The 17,174-nt window shown below is 42.0% G+C and overlaps 1 protein-coding gene across 6 annotated transcripts in view; it reads right to left on the bottom strand.

Moving 5' to 3' along the window:
- Positions 1 to 17,174, bottom strand: part of myt1lb (myelin transcription factor 1-like, b) — a 430,716-nt gene that overhangs the window by 267,694 nt on the left and 145,848 nt on the right. For all 6 annotated transcript variants that reach the window (XM_034194911.1, XM_034194910.1, XM_034194914.1 and 3 more), the window contains one exon: positions 4,891 to 5,004. In XM_034194911.1, coding sequence (XP_034050802.1) covers positions 4,891 to 4,932 — 42 coding nt within the window. In that variant the 5' untranslated portion in view covers positions 4,933 to 5,004. The remainder of the gene's footprint in view (positions 1 to 4,890; positions 5,005 to 17,174) is intronic.

Here is a 17,174-nt window from a genome sequence, read left to right as displayed (position 1 = left end):
CCAAAGGCGTTTCAGAGAATTTGGCAGTACATCCAACCAGCCTCACAACTGCAGACCACGTGTAACCACACCAGCCCAGGACCTCCACATCCAGCATGTTCACCTCCAAGATCATCTGAGACCAGCCACTCGGACAGCTGCTGAAACAATCGGTTTGCATAACCAAAGAATCTTTGCACAAACTGTCAGAAACCGTCTCAGAGAAGCTCATCTGCATGCTCGTCGTCCTCATCGGGGTCTCGACCTGACTCCAGTTCGTCGTCGTAACCGACTTGAGTGGGCAAATGCTCACATTCGCTGGCATTTGGCACGTTGGAGAGGTGTTCTCTTCACGGATGATGCGAAGGAGATGTGTTGCACTGCATGAGGCAAATGGTGGTCACACCAGATACTGACTGGTATCCCCCCCCATAAAACAAAACTGCACCTTTCAGAGTGGCCTTTTATTGTGGGCAGTCTAAGGCACACCTGTGCACTAATCATGGTGTCTAATCAGCATCTTGATATGGCACACCTGTGAGGTGGGATGGATTATCTCAGCAAAGGACAAGTGCTCACTATCACAGATTTCGACTGGTTTGTGAACAATATTTGAGGGAAATGGTGATATTGTGTATGTGGAAAAAGTTTTAGATCTTTGAGTTCATCTCATACAAAATGGGAGCAAAACCAAAAGTGTTGCGTTTATATTTTTGTTGAGTATAGTTGCAAGTTTTCTGCAGATTCTAATAAAGTAATTGCATAAAGCTGCTAATGAAGTAACTGCATAAAGCACCTGTATAAAGCAACTAAAAAAGTAACTAAAAAAGTAACTTGTCAAAGTTACTTTCCACAACACTGGTTAGCATACAAAATTTATTTATATGAAAATTGCGGAACAGAGACGTCTTACAGCATCACACAACAAGCCATAGCAGTCACAGCTGGCGGTTCAGAGATCAGGAGCTCTGTGCTGTGCTCGGCTCACAGCACACACTAACTGTTATTCAATGTGACCACGCCCCTAATTATGTATAGCTTTATGTCTTAAAATGCCTTAAACTAAGGAGTTATTAAAAACAAAATGAGGGGAAACTAGTTATAGGACCAAAACTGTTTTTTGTTTTTTTTTTGTACCAGACTGTAAACATGTTGTTTTCTTCTCTGAAGCTGAACATTTTAACATGAGCTTCTATGGGAATCTGCTTGCTTTTGCAACCAGTCTTATATGGGCATTCAAGGACGTGCAACTTTTTCTTCTTCTGGGTTTGCCCCATTTTTAACAGCTGTAAATTGGGGCTTGGTGCAAAGAGATCAATATTCCAAAGCAAAAACTTTGAGCTTGGTGCACACATGACAGACAGACTCACTATCAAACTGTGGTGCTCTACTATCTACTCTCTATCTAAACTACTCCTCTTCATATATAAACACACAGATAACCCACAGGTTTTTCCTAAAGGGTGTAGTTCATATTCATTATTGTTTTCTCGACTGAACCTCTTGAAAGATTTTGTAATTTTAATCCACATGCCACATTATGCAACATACATTGTATAGGTGGTGAGTATTTATACAAAGTCTGCAACAAGCAATAATTCAAGCATCTTCAAAAGCGACTCATCAACAGAGGGTCGACTTAAATTCTCGCTGTACTGTCCTTTTCTGATGACTTATTGAATGCACCTAATATTTTTCTTTCGGCTCACATTGGAAAGCACAGCAGTGCAAATGCCAACTGTGTTGGTGTTGGTATTGATGGTGCTGTCGGTATCAATAAAGAACATGCTAATTTTTTTCCTTTTGAAATTAAAGTGCCCATTACTGCTGTGCACTTTACTGCAAAATATGATACTCTGATGTTGTGCGATGCCTAAAAACAAGATTATTTTTTTGGTTGTTTGACATAACGGAGGATTCAACATGATAATAAACTTAGTGATTATTGTTGCAACCACAGACGTGTTGTGAATATGAGCTTATCATTTTGGGGATGGGGTGGGGGAGGGGGTTCAGACATCTGTCACAACAATTGGCATCATTATGGTTTTCTCGTTGTTTTCACCTTGAAGTTTTGGGAGAATGCATTTCAGGCATATGGCGCCAGGCCCCGCCCTCTGCCACACACATTGGTATTCTGCGGAGTGCAGCAGGAGTGAGCCGCCAAAGCTGCTGTGGCATTATCGAATTTCACTGCAAATAGGCATTTACACCATGCATCATCTCGTGACAGTAAACATGTGTGCCAAACCGATGCTAAGTGCATCTGAATTAGCGTGAAGGGCTGCGGAGGTAATGTCTGAGTGGGTGAGTGAGCAAGTGTCACTGCAAAAGACAGACAGAGAGAGAGAGAGAGAGAGAGAGGCTGTGTGGGACAGAGATGAAAATCAAGTGAGCCGTACCTCCTGATCTCACAAGCTACGATATAAAAAACATATTTCCTGTTGAGGTGGCTGCAGTAAAATAACTGTACACATCTGGGTTTGGATGTGATCAACATCTGTTGTGTGCACGTTTTCCATGATTTAGACTTCACATCATTTTATATTGGAAAACTAAAGTTTACAGCCTGGATTTATCAGGGAGACAACAAACAAAGAGACCGTCTTTCGGTTTTCAGTCTCCATTAAACTTGACAAACTCAACAATCTTATCCAGATGATTAGGTTTTGGGCGCTGATGCGGATCCACATTAAAGTTCTGGAAAGGATCCATCCTATATACACGTATTCCGATCAAGGGTCACCGAGGGGAGAACTGGAGCCTATACATTGTGGACAGGATGCCAGTCTATCACAGGGTCACATATATATCAACACACAAGCTCATTCACACCTATGTTCAATTTAAAGTTTCCAGTCCACTGAACTTACATGTTTTTGGAAGGGGGAGGAAGCCGGAGCAGCTGGAGGGAGCCCACGAGAAACACGGGGAGAACACACAAACCCCACACAGAAAGGACTGGGCGGGAAGGGATCCTACGACCTTCTTGCTGTGACCAAGAAGGCTTAAAAATATAAGCGGTGGCTTACTGACCCGCAGAGGGAGATGAGTTAAAAAATTCATTTCAGCAAGTTAATACAGTTTGTACCATTGTATTGTTGGTGCAGAACAGTTGTTCCCACAAAGGGAACCACATGGTGTTATGGTCTGCCCCTGTCCAAGCCTGTGTCATGGTTTGTCCCCTGTGTGTGTGTCCTCTTCCCCACTCTTCATTTTCCTGCTTGGTCCTGTTCTTTGATGATCTGTTTGTTATACTTGTGTCTCTTGTTGAGTTCCATCTGAGCTTGTTTTTGTTGATCTCTTTTCTGGTCTTACCTTTGTTTTCCTAGTTTGATTCTTTTTTCCCTTTGTGTGGATTTTTATTAGGACTTTTATTTGGGTTTAAGGTATTTTTATTTTGATCACTGTTGTTTTAGGGCGGAGTTACTTTCACGGATTCTTTTGCCTTTGATCCTGTAGGTTAGGGTTAGTGTTATGCCACATTTGTCACTGAAACCTCCTCCTTCTTCCCTCATCTTCGTCTTGTCTGACCACGCCCTTTTCCTGTACTTTCTCCGCACCTGTCTCACACCACGTCCTGATTGCCCGTCGTGTATTTATGCTTTATGCCTCGTGTCATGTGTCTCACTGTCAGTTCATTGTGTAAACCTTGTGGCATAGCCCTCGTTCCTGCCTCATATCACTGTTCTTTTGCCTTCCCATGTATGACCCTGCTTTGCTTTTTGGACCTTGCCTTAGTCTCAGCCTCTGTATTCTGTCTCACCGTGTCATAAACTGTTTTTTGGACCACGCCTCTGCCAAACGGCTGTCTATAATCTCTGCATTGCTACCTGTCATACTGTGTACCGTACCACTGCCTGATTTCAAGATAAAGACTTTGATTACTCCAGGTCCACAGCCTGTGAGTCTGCATTTGTGTTCACACCTGTTTGTGCCACGCCACCACAAATCCTGACACATGGAAGCATCTGGTGATCACAGTCAAAAATGAAAAAGCAAAACGGAAAATTAAAAGCATTAACAGATACTGCAGAATTTTTTTTTAATTTTCAAAATATTTGACTCATAAAATACATTTCAATCATCCTATTTGATTTTTTTATTTCATCTTCAAGTATGCACCTTCTATGACATAAGTGCTGACAATTCAAATAAAAAAGCAAATTTGAAAATTAAAAAGCATTATCAGAAAGCCTTTTTTTAACTTTCAGGATATGGGCACATTATTTGTCTCGTCAATAAAATAATAATAATAAATAAAATAAAATCCAAATTCAATCATTGAATTTGCATTTCATCTTTAAGGGCACACATTCTATGACACAACTAAAATGAAAATGGCAAGGACATTGCTTTTTTTTTTTTTTGCTTTCAAACCAGCTCTGCCAAGTAATGATCAAAAATAAAAATTTAAAAAGAAATCACAAAGACTACGGTGCAGAAATAAGCACACATAGAAAATGAATGAGTAAATATATTTCACAACTTTTGATAAACCCATTTCTAACACCAAAACACTTCATCCTCATGAATAAAAGTGTATTTTCAATGAAGATGTGAAAAATTTGTAAAAACACATTTCATAATTTCAGCTTTAGTGACAAAATAATATATTATCACAGTGTTTTTGGCTAAATATATGCATCAATCAGAAAGCTGAGACTGCTATTAACATTTTGATCTGCAACACATGGGCATTATATGACATACAAGTACCTTAAAAGAGGAATTACTGAAGGAACAAAATACCCTTTGACCCGGGTAATTACTTCAAATGATTGAATATCAAATTCTTTCTGTTGCTGAATGAATCAAATATTTTGATAATTGCTTCAGCACTTCATTGACCTGAAGGTTAAAGAAGAAACAGTCGAAAGTCTGCGTGCAGTCTGTGATCTGAACATCTACCTGAATCGGTCTGGGATTGAGACAGATTTTGGGTCCAGACATCTGCTTCCACTGTGACCTGCTGGCATCAATCTGGACAATGAAAACTCACCACATCTCCTCCAAACTCATTTTCTGCACAGAGAGAAGATGCAGCAGAACAGACATTGTTAAAATTACTTCAATTACTGTACATTAACATACAGCCGCTACTGGATGGGAACTTCCAGGCTCATGAATAGTCATACAGCATCATCTATGCGGCACGCGCAGAGTGAACGCTGATTTCCGCCATAACGACAGCCGCGTGTCGTTTACGAGCGGCTCGGCATCACGGGATAATTAGCTAGATATATCATCTTGTGCAGGAAGTGGGGACAAATATAGCTAATGATCCGTGCCTGCCTCCATGATTTCTCTCCTCAGCTCTCCATCCTTCGGTGCGTTAGGAAAGGAGAGCAGGAGGAGTGCAGGGAGGTGGGAGAAAAGCAGGCGAGGAGGTCAACACTTTAACGAATACAAAAACAAAAGAGAAAACTGATGCTGGCCACTCGTGCAGCTGCATGTGAAAGTACGTATGTAAAAACTGGAGGGGTACTCATTAGAAAGACAGTGGCGGGCAGATTGATCTAAAGTATCGATAGTACCGACACCAACATTGGTACTGGTATTGGTATTGATTGATACTTGCGTGATGAGATCAATGCTTTTAGTTTCTCTTCTGTTCATTCAGTACATGACTCCCATACACACAAATCCACTACCGTTTAGCAATACGAGGTCTGTTAGAAAAGTACGAGGTCTGTCCAAAAAGTAACGGACCTTTTTATTTTATTCAAAAACTGTATGGATTTGAATCATGTGCGCTTGCATCAGCCAAGCTTGAACACGGAGGTATTTGTTGTGCGCCATGAGCGGCTCCGTCCCGACGCGCGAATTCCTCCGCACGTCTTTCATTACAAAATCTCCTGTAACAGTGGAATGTGCCACAAAAGTGCTGATGTCCACATTTTCTGCGATTTCTCTGGTAGTCACACGACGTGCTGGATCAACACAGCCTTCACTTTGGAAATGATCTGGTTGTTTCAGCCTGTCGATGGCCGCTCGGAGCACGGCGCGCCCTCCGCCGGTGTGGGCCATCTTTAATCCGGTGTAATGGTCCTTAATCTGTGTGACGCCGATACAATCTTCACCGAAAGCCATCTGAATTTTGCGAATGGTTTCCACCTGGCTGTCTCACACAGTTTCTGAAAAAATTTTCATGGAGCAAAGCGGCAGTTGCTCAGCCATTTCCCTGACAATGAAAATCCGACGAAGGGGCTGGACCAGTGCTCACTCAAAGCCTGCCCATAGGTGAATGACGCAACCAACAGGCGTGAAAAAATTCACGCATGCGCACGAAGGTTCAGGCTTGGCTGATGCAAGCGCACATGATTCAAATCCATATAGTTTTTGAAAAAAAAAAAAAGGTCCATTACTTTTTGGACAGACCTCGCATCCAACCTTTTTATTTTTTTCAAAAACCTGATGGATTTGAATCACGTGTGCTTGCATGAGCCAACCTTGAACCTTCGTGCGCATGCGTGAATTTTTTTCACGCCTGTCCATTGCGTCATTTGCTTGTAAGCAGCCTTTGTGTGAGGATGGGTGGAGTCTCTCATCGTTTTTTCTTTGCAAGGAAATGGCAGAATGACTGGAGCAGCACGACTGCATCAAATTTTGCCAGAAACTGGGCGACAGCCAGGTGGAAACCATTCGGATTATTCAGACGGCTTTCGGTGGCTTTTCAGTCGTGTGAATATCCGAGAAATTGTGGAAGAGCTGGGCATGTCACAACATGTCCTGTGAGGCTTCAACACGGTGGCGCTTTTGCTCCGCCATCAGCTTCCTGCCCAAGCCATTGGCATGAATTTCGCTGCAACTCTTTTCATGGCAAAATCTTCTGTCACAGTGGAATGTGCCGAAAAAGTGCTGATGTCCACCTCTTCCGCAATTTCTCGGACAGTCACATGACGGTCCCGCATCACCCCAGCGTTCACGTTGGAATGATCCAGTCATTTCAGCATGTTGTTGGCCGACCGGAGCGCGGCTCGCTCTCCACCGTTGTGCAGACGTCTTTAAACCGGTTGTACCACTCCTTAATCTGTGTGATGCCCATAGCATCGTCACTGAAAGCCGTCTGAATAATCCGAATGATTTCCACCTGGCTGTCGCCCAGTTTCTGGCAAAATTTGATGCAGTCGCGCTGCTCCAGTCATTCCACCATTTTCCTTGCAAAGAAAAAACGACGAGAGACTCCAACCATCCTCACACAAAGGCTGCTTACAAGCAAATGACACAACCGACAGGCGTGAAAAAATTCACGCATGCGCACGAAGGTTCAAGGTTGGCTCATGCAAGCACACGTGATTCAAATCCATCAGGTTTTTGAAAAAAATAAAAAGGTCCGATACTTTTCTAACAGACCTCGTATAACAATATGTACGTATATTTTGTTGTATCGTTTCTCAACAAAAATCTTAACTGAAACAGTAAAATTTGGATTTAAAACATTTTCAGTTAGTTAATAAAATAATTTTTTATTTGCCTAAAATCCTGTATTTTATTCTGATCATAATCATAATCAAATGATTAAAGGAAAAAAAAAATCACAACATCATTCAGTCATCATGAAAATTTAAAATTTCGATTTCCATTCAAATTTACATAGTGATTCACTTCATAAATTATGACACATCACTCTGCCCTACACAGAAGTACAACCCCTGGCAAAAATTATGGAATCACCGGCCTCGGAGGATGTTCATTCAGTTGTTTAATTTTGTAGAAAAAAAGCAGATCACAGACATGACACAAAACTAAAGTCATTTCAAATGGCAACTTTCTGGCTTTAAGAAACACTATAAGAAATCAAGAAAAAAAGATTGTGGCAGTCAGTAACGGTTACTTTTTTAGACCAAGCAGAGGAAAAAAATATGGAATCACTCAATTCTGAGGAAAAAATTATGGAATCACCCTGTAAATTTTCATCCCCAAAACTAACACCTGCATCATATCAGATCTGCTCATTAGTCTGCATCTAAAAAGGAGTGATCACACCTTGGAGAGCTGTTGCACCAAGTGGACTGACATGAATCATGGCTCCAACACGAGAGATGTCAATTGAAACAAAGGAGAGGATTATCAAACTCTTAAAAGAGAGTAAATCATCACGCAATGTTGCAAAAGATGTTGGTTGTTCACAGTCAGCTGTGTCTAAACTCTGGACCAAATACAAACAACATGGGAAGGTTGTTAAAGGCAAACATACTGGTAGACCAAGGAAGACATCAAAGCGTCAAGACAGAAAACTTAAAGCAATATGTCTCAAAAATTGAAAAATGTACAACAAAACAAATGAGGAACGAATGGGAGGAAACTGGAGTCAACGTCTGTGACCGAACTGTAAGAAACCGCCTAAAGGAAATGGGATTTACATACAGAAAAACTAAATGAAAGCCATCATTAACACCTAAACAGAAAAAACAAGGTTACAATGGGCTAAGGAAAAGCAATCGTGGACTGTGGATGACTGGATGAAAGTCATATTCAGTGATGAATCTCGAATCTGCATTGGGCAAGGTGATGATGCTGGAACGTTTGTTTGGTGCTGTTCCAATGAGATTTATAAAGATGACTGCCTGAAGAGAACATGTAAATTTCCACAGTCATTGATGATATGGGGCTGCATGTCAGGTAAAGGCACTGGGGAGATGGCTGTCATTACATCATCAATAAATGCACAAGTTTATGTTGATATTTTGGACAATTGAAAGGATGTTTGGGGATGATGAAATCATTTTTCAAGATGATAATGCATCTTGCCATAGAGCAAAAACTGCAAAAACATTCCTTGCAAAAAGATACATAGGGTCAATGTCAATGAGCAGATCTGATTTGATGCAGGTGTTAATTTGGGGGATGAAAATTTACAGGGTGATTCCATAATTTTTTCCTCAGAATTGAGTGATTCCATATTTTTTTCCTCTGCTTGGTCTAAAAAAGTAACCGTTACTGACTGCCACAATCTTTTTTTCTTGATTTCTTATAGTGTTTCTTAAAGCCAGAAAGTTGCCATTTGAAATGACTTTAGTTTTGTGTCATGTCTGTGATCTGCTTTTTTTCTACAAAATTAAACAACTGAATGAACATCCTCTGAGGCCGGTGATTCCATATTTTTTGCCAGGGGTTGTAGATAAACTGTTGCTTTTAAGTAAAACATATCAGTATCGGCACCACTGGCCCTGTATTTACTTGGTATTGAATTGATACCAAATTTTGCAGTATTGCACACCCTTATCGAACAGCACGTCCTGCAAGGTTAACAGCTAATAATGTTGAGTTTGTGGTACGTTGTAATTGCTATTTTTCAACAAAAATATAAAATATGGTTATCAGAACTGGGTAGAGTTGCCTTTAAATGTAATCAGTCACTGAATACACTAAACATACACTGACCAAAAGTAAAAACACAACACTTTTGTTTTGCTCCCATTTTTCATGAGCTCATGACCGAAAGAACGAGATGGCGAGTACAAGCGGCCGAGATGAGTTTCCTCCGCAGGGTGGCTGGGCGCTCCCTTAGAGATAGGGTGAGGAGCTCGGTCACTCGGGAGGAGCTCGGAGTCGAGCCGCTGCTCCTCCACGTCGAAAGGAGTCAGTTGAGGTGGCTCGGGCATCTTTTCCAGATGCCCCCTGGACGCCTCGCTGGAGAGGTGTTCCAGGCACGTCCCACTAGGAGGAGGCCCCGGGGATGACCCAGGACACGCTGGAGGGACTACATCTCTCGGCTGGCTTGGGAACGCCTTGGGGTTCCCCCGTAGGAGCTGGAGGTGGTGTGTGTGGATCGGGAGGTCTGGGCGGCTTTGCTTGAGCTGCTGCCCCCGCGACCCGACTCCGGATAAAGCGGAAGAAAATGGATGGATGGATGAACTCAAAGATCTAAAACATTTTCTATATACACAAAAGACCTATTTCTCACAAATATTGTTGACAAATCTGTCTAAATCTGTTAGTGAGCACTTCTCCTTTGCTGAGATAATCCATCCCACCTCACAGGTGTGTCATATCAAGATGCTGATTAGACAGTATGATTATTGCACAGGTGTGCCTCAGGCTGGCCACAATCAAATTCCAGTCTGAAATGTGCAGTTTTGCTTTATTGGGGGTACAATACAAATAGAATACTTCTGGATTCCGTACAACGTATTCTGATTACATTTAAATTACTTCAAAATCAACAGCTGAAAATGGTGCAGTTCAGACTAAAAATGGATGCGATCATAAATATTCACTTTTTATAAACAAGAAATTTAATTATAAATTAAACCATGTATCTCAGAAGATCGATTTTTAAACACTTTAATGTTTTAATTTATAATTTCTTTTATAGTTTATCAGATAACAAAATTAATATTTATGATTAAGTTCATTTTTATTGTGAAGTGCTTCATTTTCAGTAACTGCACTGAAAAAAGTGAAACAGTGCACTTCATTCAAAGTAATTATTTACATTGGTGTAATGCAGGGTTGGCCAAGTTCGGTCCTCGAGAGCCACATTCCTGACACTCTTAGTTGTCTCCCTGCTCCAACACACCTGAATCCAATGAAAGGCGAGTCTTTTCATTTCACCCCTGGGAAAATTGTGGTTTCCAGTTTAAATCTGCTGGAATCACTTTACAAAATCATAAATACATTGTGAGAAACTAAAAAAAAATTAGCTGTAACAAATGACATCAATTTTTTTAAGTTGGTCCAAAGTAGCATTTTTTTCAGTGTGGTTTTGAAATCTTTCAAAAGTATTCAGGTTACATTATAAGTAATCCAAACATTTTACGATTGTAAAAAGTAATCCTACCCTAATACGGTGGTTATTGTCAGAAAGTTGACTTAATCTTCACCAAAAAGAAACCAAGTACAACATTTTGATGCTGGGTAAAATGACAAGTAAAATGCAATAAAATCAACTAACACAGAATCAAATGTAAAATACGTCCTGTCAGTGTTTGCTGAGATGTTGATGAAAGAGATGAAAAATTCACAGTTGTACCAGTGTGAGACATCATACCAGGGTAAAAGAACAAAACAACATATAAAATATGAAGGAGATCCACAGGGCACTGAGATCTCGCTCTAGACTGACCAACAGCCAGAGACATACAAATGGTTCTAATACTCAAATATCAAATTTAATCTACTGAATGCCCACTAAAACCTCGCCAAGGTATGTGTGACAAGACAGGAGGAAGTCCTGGGAATTACACCTCAAAATGTTAAATAAGGGGACTGTTGTGTGGGCCGCTGAAGAGGAGGTACTGCTGGCCCGCCACCACCAGAGGGCGCCCTGCCTGGAGTGCGGGCTCCAGGCACCAGAGGGCGCCGCCGCCTCACGGGAGCAGCCTCGGTGACAGCTGTCACCCATCACCTGAGACAGCTGACGGCAATCATCCGTGGGGTATATCAGCAGGACGGCATCTCCACCTCATTGCCGAGATATCATTTCTACCAGAGAGGTAACATATCAAAGCCTACTGAGTACACAGTATTGACTGAGCTAGTTATTGGTTACTGTTCCAACGAGAGGTGGAGGTACCTTTCCTGCCGTTCGGAGTTCTGGGTGCAAACGCGCCCCCATCTAACTGTTCTTTTTCCCTCGCCAGCAGTACCAGGTCCGACACGCGGAGGCAGTGGCCACCTGGGAGTTCGGGACTTGGCGGCTCCAGTATACCCGGGGACCTGTGGCGGAGGAAGCCGTGTGGTTCCGGTCTTACCTTGGAGAGGCGTCTCCTATCTTCGAGCCTGCCCACACGACACCTTTGTGTATTGACTTTTGTCCAATTCTGTAATTGGTTGTATTCGTTGTGCACATTCACAACAGTAAAGCGTTGTTGTTTTGACTTACTCCATTGTCCGTTCATTTGCGCCCCCTGTTGTGGGTCCGTGTTCCTACACTTTCCCAACAGGGACTGTGTTTTAGCACTTTACAGTCACATCTCACTTTCACCCAATCATACACACACACACACACACACACACACACACACACACACACACACACACACACACACACACACACACACACACACACACACACACACACACACACACACACACACACACTAATTTCAGTGTGCTGCCACTCAACTCCATACCAGGAGAAATGAGACATTTAAGCACCTTCCTTGCCCTAGCTGTGGAAGGTGGTCATCTTTAGTTATGGGAAAGGATGCTCACGGTTCCAGTCCCACATGAACTACTTCAGTTTTCAACCTGAGTGTCACCATGCAGAAGCATGACTTGCAACGTGAAGGTGTATCAGCTACGACATTTTGGACGCGTGACGCAGTTCTCTGTGCATGATCCAACACATAGGTGAGTCACTGTTGATGACCTCAGTGGCTGCGGCAGATAGATGGTTTCTTTTGAGACGTGGGGATGGACTGTCTTTTTTGAGTGGCTGCCATCCAGGTTCCACTGTGTGGTGTGGTGATGTCATGAAACCAGCACGTTTCCACACTTGTCTTCAATTGTCTTGAAGACCTAAGTGATGTTCTTGACTGACAGTGACTCAAACCTGGGATCCTCTGGTCACTAAACATGCAAAATATTGCTGTGCCAGAATCAAGGTCTGATTTGCTCCAAAAGTCAGGCCCTTCTTTTTATTATTTCAGAAATTTGAAAGCAATCTCTACTGACTGAACTGTTTAAAACCATGGTGACCATTCATTTAATTACATATAATCTTATTTTAGCAAGTCTTAAACAGTTCTAAACCAATAATAATCTCTCTAAATTACAAATAGTGGGCTTTGATTTCTTTTCAGCCAGTTTTACACCAATGACGGACTGTTTTATTGGTGTTTTCTCAGTGTAGATTAAAATGAATATTAAAAGTCTTAGGACTTGATTCACTGCAGGTTTGCATGTGTTAAAATGTGCTAAAACCACTGCACTTGCAACTTGCTGTTGTAAGACAGTGTCACAGTGAACTGTTCCTTGTGAATGATTATTACTTTGTTCTCTGTCCAAGGTTAAACCGCCAATGAAGGCATGGACGATCAGCAAGACATGTTTGGGATTTCCTGTTCTGTCTGTCCATCTGGTCCTCAAAGATTCTTTCAGGACTGGGACTCTAGGCTGCAATAGCATGCAAATGGAAATTGTGAGTGAAATTGCTTGACATTTTGTGTGAGAATCACTTGGTGGTGTTCTTCCCTTGCTTCACTCACAGGGTGTTACGAGCATCATTCCTTGATTTTGAACTGTTCAGAATTCATGAGGGGACAAGGATTCTCCCAGTATGCTCCCAGAGCATTCACTGGTGTCTTGTGACCTGCTGGGACTCCTAACGTGAGAGATTCATGAGAGAACTGTGGGAGGGGTGGGCTACATGCACAAACTGCTAGGAAGCATGCTAAAACAGCAGAAATGATTGGACAGGAACAGTCGCTTCTGGAAGTGGGTGGGCTGCTGCCAGCCTGGCTGCAATTGCAGCGGGCTACAGGATTTTTTTTTTTTTTCCTTTTAATTGAGGAGCAGACATAGTGTAAACTTCTCTCTCTCTCTCTCTCTCTCTCAGGATGTGCAGTGGGAGTTCTTTGATGTGCTCACTGTGAGCACAACACACGATCTGAGGAAATATGACGTCATGCTTTCATTAAACGGCACACTCCATTCAAATCCAGTTCTCCCACAGCACACATATGTGTCTTTAAACCAGGAAAATCTTTCTGCGAAATGACGTGCTGTGGAAGAGAAGGATGAAGGTGGAGGATGGAGGAGGAGGATGGAGGAGGGCATCATGCACAATCCAAATATGCAGATCTGCTGTGGAGACCCAGAGTGAAAAAAAAAAAACACTGCAACAGCCAAAGAGACTTACAATGTTATTCCTAAATAAATCAAATCAAATCAAACAATGCACACCCCTGAAACACTGCTGGACATTGTGGTGTCAAGGAGAAGGAGCTGGTGCAGAGCGTGGATGAGTGCTGCATGCGGATTTCAGAGCCGAGGACTAAAGGATCATATAAGTGGGGATTGTATACTGGACATGGAGGACAGTAGATCCAGCAGGGACATCATTCTGCAAGTCAGAGAGTCATTCCAGTCCCCCACCCCTCCCCATGGAACTACATAATCCTTTATTATTTTTATTTATTTTATTTTGTCAAATTTCCACAGTCTATTCACATGGATGTAGGATAATAAGAACTGAATATTTTGTCCGTCAGTGTGTCATCATTTCAGCTGCGAGTGACCTCTTCAGTGAGATACCAACTGTAAAATTGTCACTCGTTCACGTGTTTGGTCCCAAATTTACGTCTGCAACTGTTCTCCAACAGTCATGCCCAATGAGACAGGACCTTTAGGGGGGGTAAGTAAGTAAGTAAGTAAGCTTTATTTATATAGCACTTTTCACAGACCAAGGTCACAAAGGGCTTCACACGATATAAATAGACAATAAAAACAACACATACAAATATAGAACAATAAAATAAATTGACACTAAAATGCCAGTTTAAAAAAAATGTGTCTTTAGTTGCTGTCTAAAAACATCCACAGAATCCAGTGAGCGAAGAGAACAGGGAAGCTCATTCCAGAGGCGAGGTGCCACAGCTTTAAAAGATCTGTCCCCTCGAGTTTTAAAACAAGTTCGGGGAACCATCAGCAGGTTCTGATTGGAAGACCTCAAACTCCTGCTGGAAACATAAGGCTGGATCAGGTCCTTAATGTATTCCGGTGCCTGTCCATGTAGAGCTCTAAAGGTCAGCACGAGGATTTTGTAATTTATCCTGTAAAAAACAGGGAGCCAATGTAAAGACTTGAGGACAGGAGTAATATGCATTCTCCTGTGGGTGCGGGTAAGAAGTCGTGCAGCAGAATTTTGCACTACCTGCAGGCGGGCCAGCTCTTTCTTACTGAGGCATGTAAAGAGACTGTTACAATAATCAAGTCGTGAAGAAACAAATGCATGCACAATCATCTCTAGCTCATTAAAAGCCACCATTTTGCGTAATTTGGAAATGTTTTGAATTTGGAAAAAACAGTTCTTAACGAGCTGCCTGGTGTGATGTTCCAAAGACATCCCTACATCCAAAATGACACCCAGGTTACGCAGGCTGCCTTTAACAGAGCTGCTCAGATTACCAAGGTGATTCTTAATGACAGACATAGCACTATCTGGAGCTACAATCAATGTCTCAGTCTTATTAGAATTCAACTGCAGGCTGTTTTCAGTAAGCCATTCTGTAATTTTAGTGAGACAACTAATGAGAGAACAAATTTTCTGTGCTTCAGTTGTCTTAAAAGAACAGTACAGCTGCAAGTCATCGGCATACAAATGGTAGGACACATTGCAGAACTGCTGGATCAGCTTACCAAGAGGAAGGATATACAGCAGGAACAAAATCGGACCCAGGACTGAGCCATGCGGGACACCCCACAAAAGATCAGCAGATTTAGACATCACATTGTTCACAGAAACACTAAAAGTTCTACCAACCAAGTAAGAGCTAAACCACTCTAATACAGGACCTGACATGCCAACCGTATCCCGCAATCTATTAATCAAAATGCCATGGTCAACGATATCGAATGCAGATGACAGAACCAATAAAACCAGCACAGAACATTTACCACTATCAGCGGCCATCATAATGTCACTAGCCACCTTCAACAGGGCAGTTTCAGTGGAATGAAACTCACGGTACCCGGACTGAAATGTGTCATAGATGTTGTTAGTCTGCAAAAATGATTTAAGTTGGACACAGACCACCTTTTCCAAGACTTTAGCCAAAAAGGGGGTCTTTGATATTGGCCTAAAGTTCTTCAGTTCCATAGAGTCCAATCCTGCTTTCTTTAGCCATGGTTCCACAACAGCATGTTTAAAAGAACAAGGAAACACACCAGTCGACAAAGACATATTGAAAATTTTAACAATACAAGGACCAATAGAGTCAAAAACATTCATAAACAATCTAAAAGGAACTACATCCAAAATACCAGAGGTTGGTTTCATTATGTTGATGACATAGAATGTCCTGAATTGTAACAAGCTTAAAAGAGGTCCAGCATTGAGTGGGAGGTCCCAAATACCGGGAATCACAACAAGAGGGCAATGAGAGCGGCAAACTATCTTTTATGACTCTGACTTTGTCAATGAAGAAATTAAGGAACTCATCACTACTTGTTTTAGGAAGAACAGGAGTTACAGCAGCAGCAGGTGACACAATAGAGCTGATTGTGTCAAAGAGCACTTTGGGATTTCTCTTATTTGAGGCAATCAGCCGATAAAAATAGCTTTCCCTGGCCTCCTCTAACATCTTATTTAAGGAGGATATTAGATCTCTTAAATGTAGCCTGTGGACCTCCAATTTTGTTGATTTCCATAAACGTTCAATCTGGCGACATAATCTCCTTTGATTCATAATCACATCATTGATCCAAGGACAGAATCGGCCACAGGAAACCTTATTAGCTTTAAGTGGTGCTATCTGATCCAAAATAATAGCACAATGGCTGTTAAAACAGTGCATAAAGCCATCAATTTCAGTAAATTCACTAAAAAGTAAAGGGTCAAATTTATCACAGAACTGCATAGCGACTGCGTCTGTGATAATCCTCCTCTCCACCCTAGTAAGTACTGATCTAGGCTCAGGTGGGGCCATCAGATCAATCAATCAATCAATCAATTTTTTTATATAGCGCCAAATCACAACAAACAGTTGCCCCAAGGCGCTTTATATTGTAAGGCAAGGCCATACAATAATTATGTAAAACCCCAACGGTCAAAACGACCCCCTGTGAGCAAGCACTTGGCTACAGTGGGAAGGAAAAACTCCCTTTTAACAGGAAGAAACCTCCAGCAGAACCAGGCTCAGGGAGGGGCAGTCTTCTGCTGGGACTGGTTGGGGCTGAGGGAGAGAACCAGGAAAAAGACATGCTGTGGAGGGGAGCAGAGATCGATCACTAATGATTAAATGCAGAGTGGTGCATACAGAGCAAAAAGAGAAAGAAACAGTGCATCATGGGAACCCCCCAGCAGTCTACGTCTATAGCAGCATAACTAAGGGATGGTTCAGGGTCACCTGATCCAGCCCTAACTATAAGCTTTAGCAAAAAGGAAAGTTTTAAGCTTAATCTTAAAAGTAGAGAGGGTGTCTGTCTCCCTGATCCGAATTGGGAGCTGGTTCCACAGGAGAGGAGCCTGAAAGCTGAAGGCTCTGCCTCCCATTCTACTCTTACAAACCCTAGGAACTACATCA

This window comes from Thalassophryne amazonica, chromosome 19 (assembly GCF_902500255.1).
Source record: "Thalassophryne amazonica chromosome 19, fThaAma1.1, whole genome shotgun sequence".
Classification (NCBI taxonomy): domain Eukaryota; kingdom Metazoa; phylum Chordata; class Actinopteri; order Batrachoidiformes; family Batrachoididae; genus Thalassophryne; species Thalassophryne amazonica.
The sequence above is the reverse complement of the archived record's forward strand: the minus strand, read 5'-3'. Positions and strand labels throughout refer to the sequence as shown.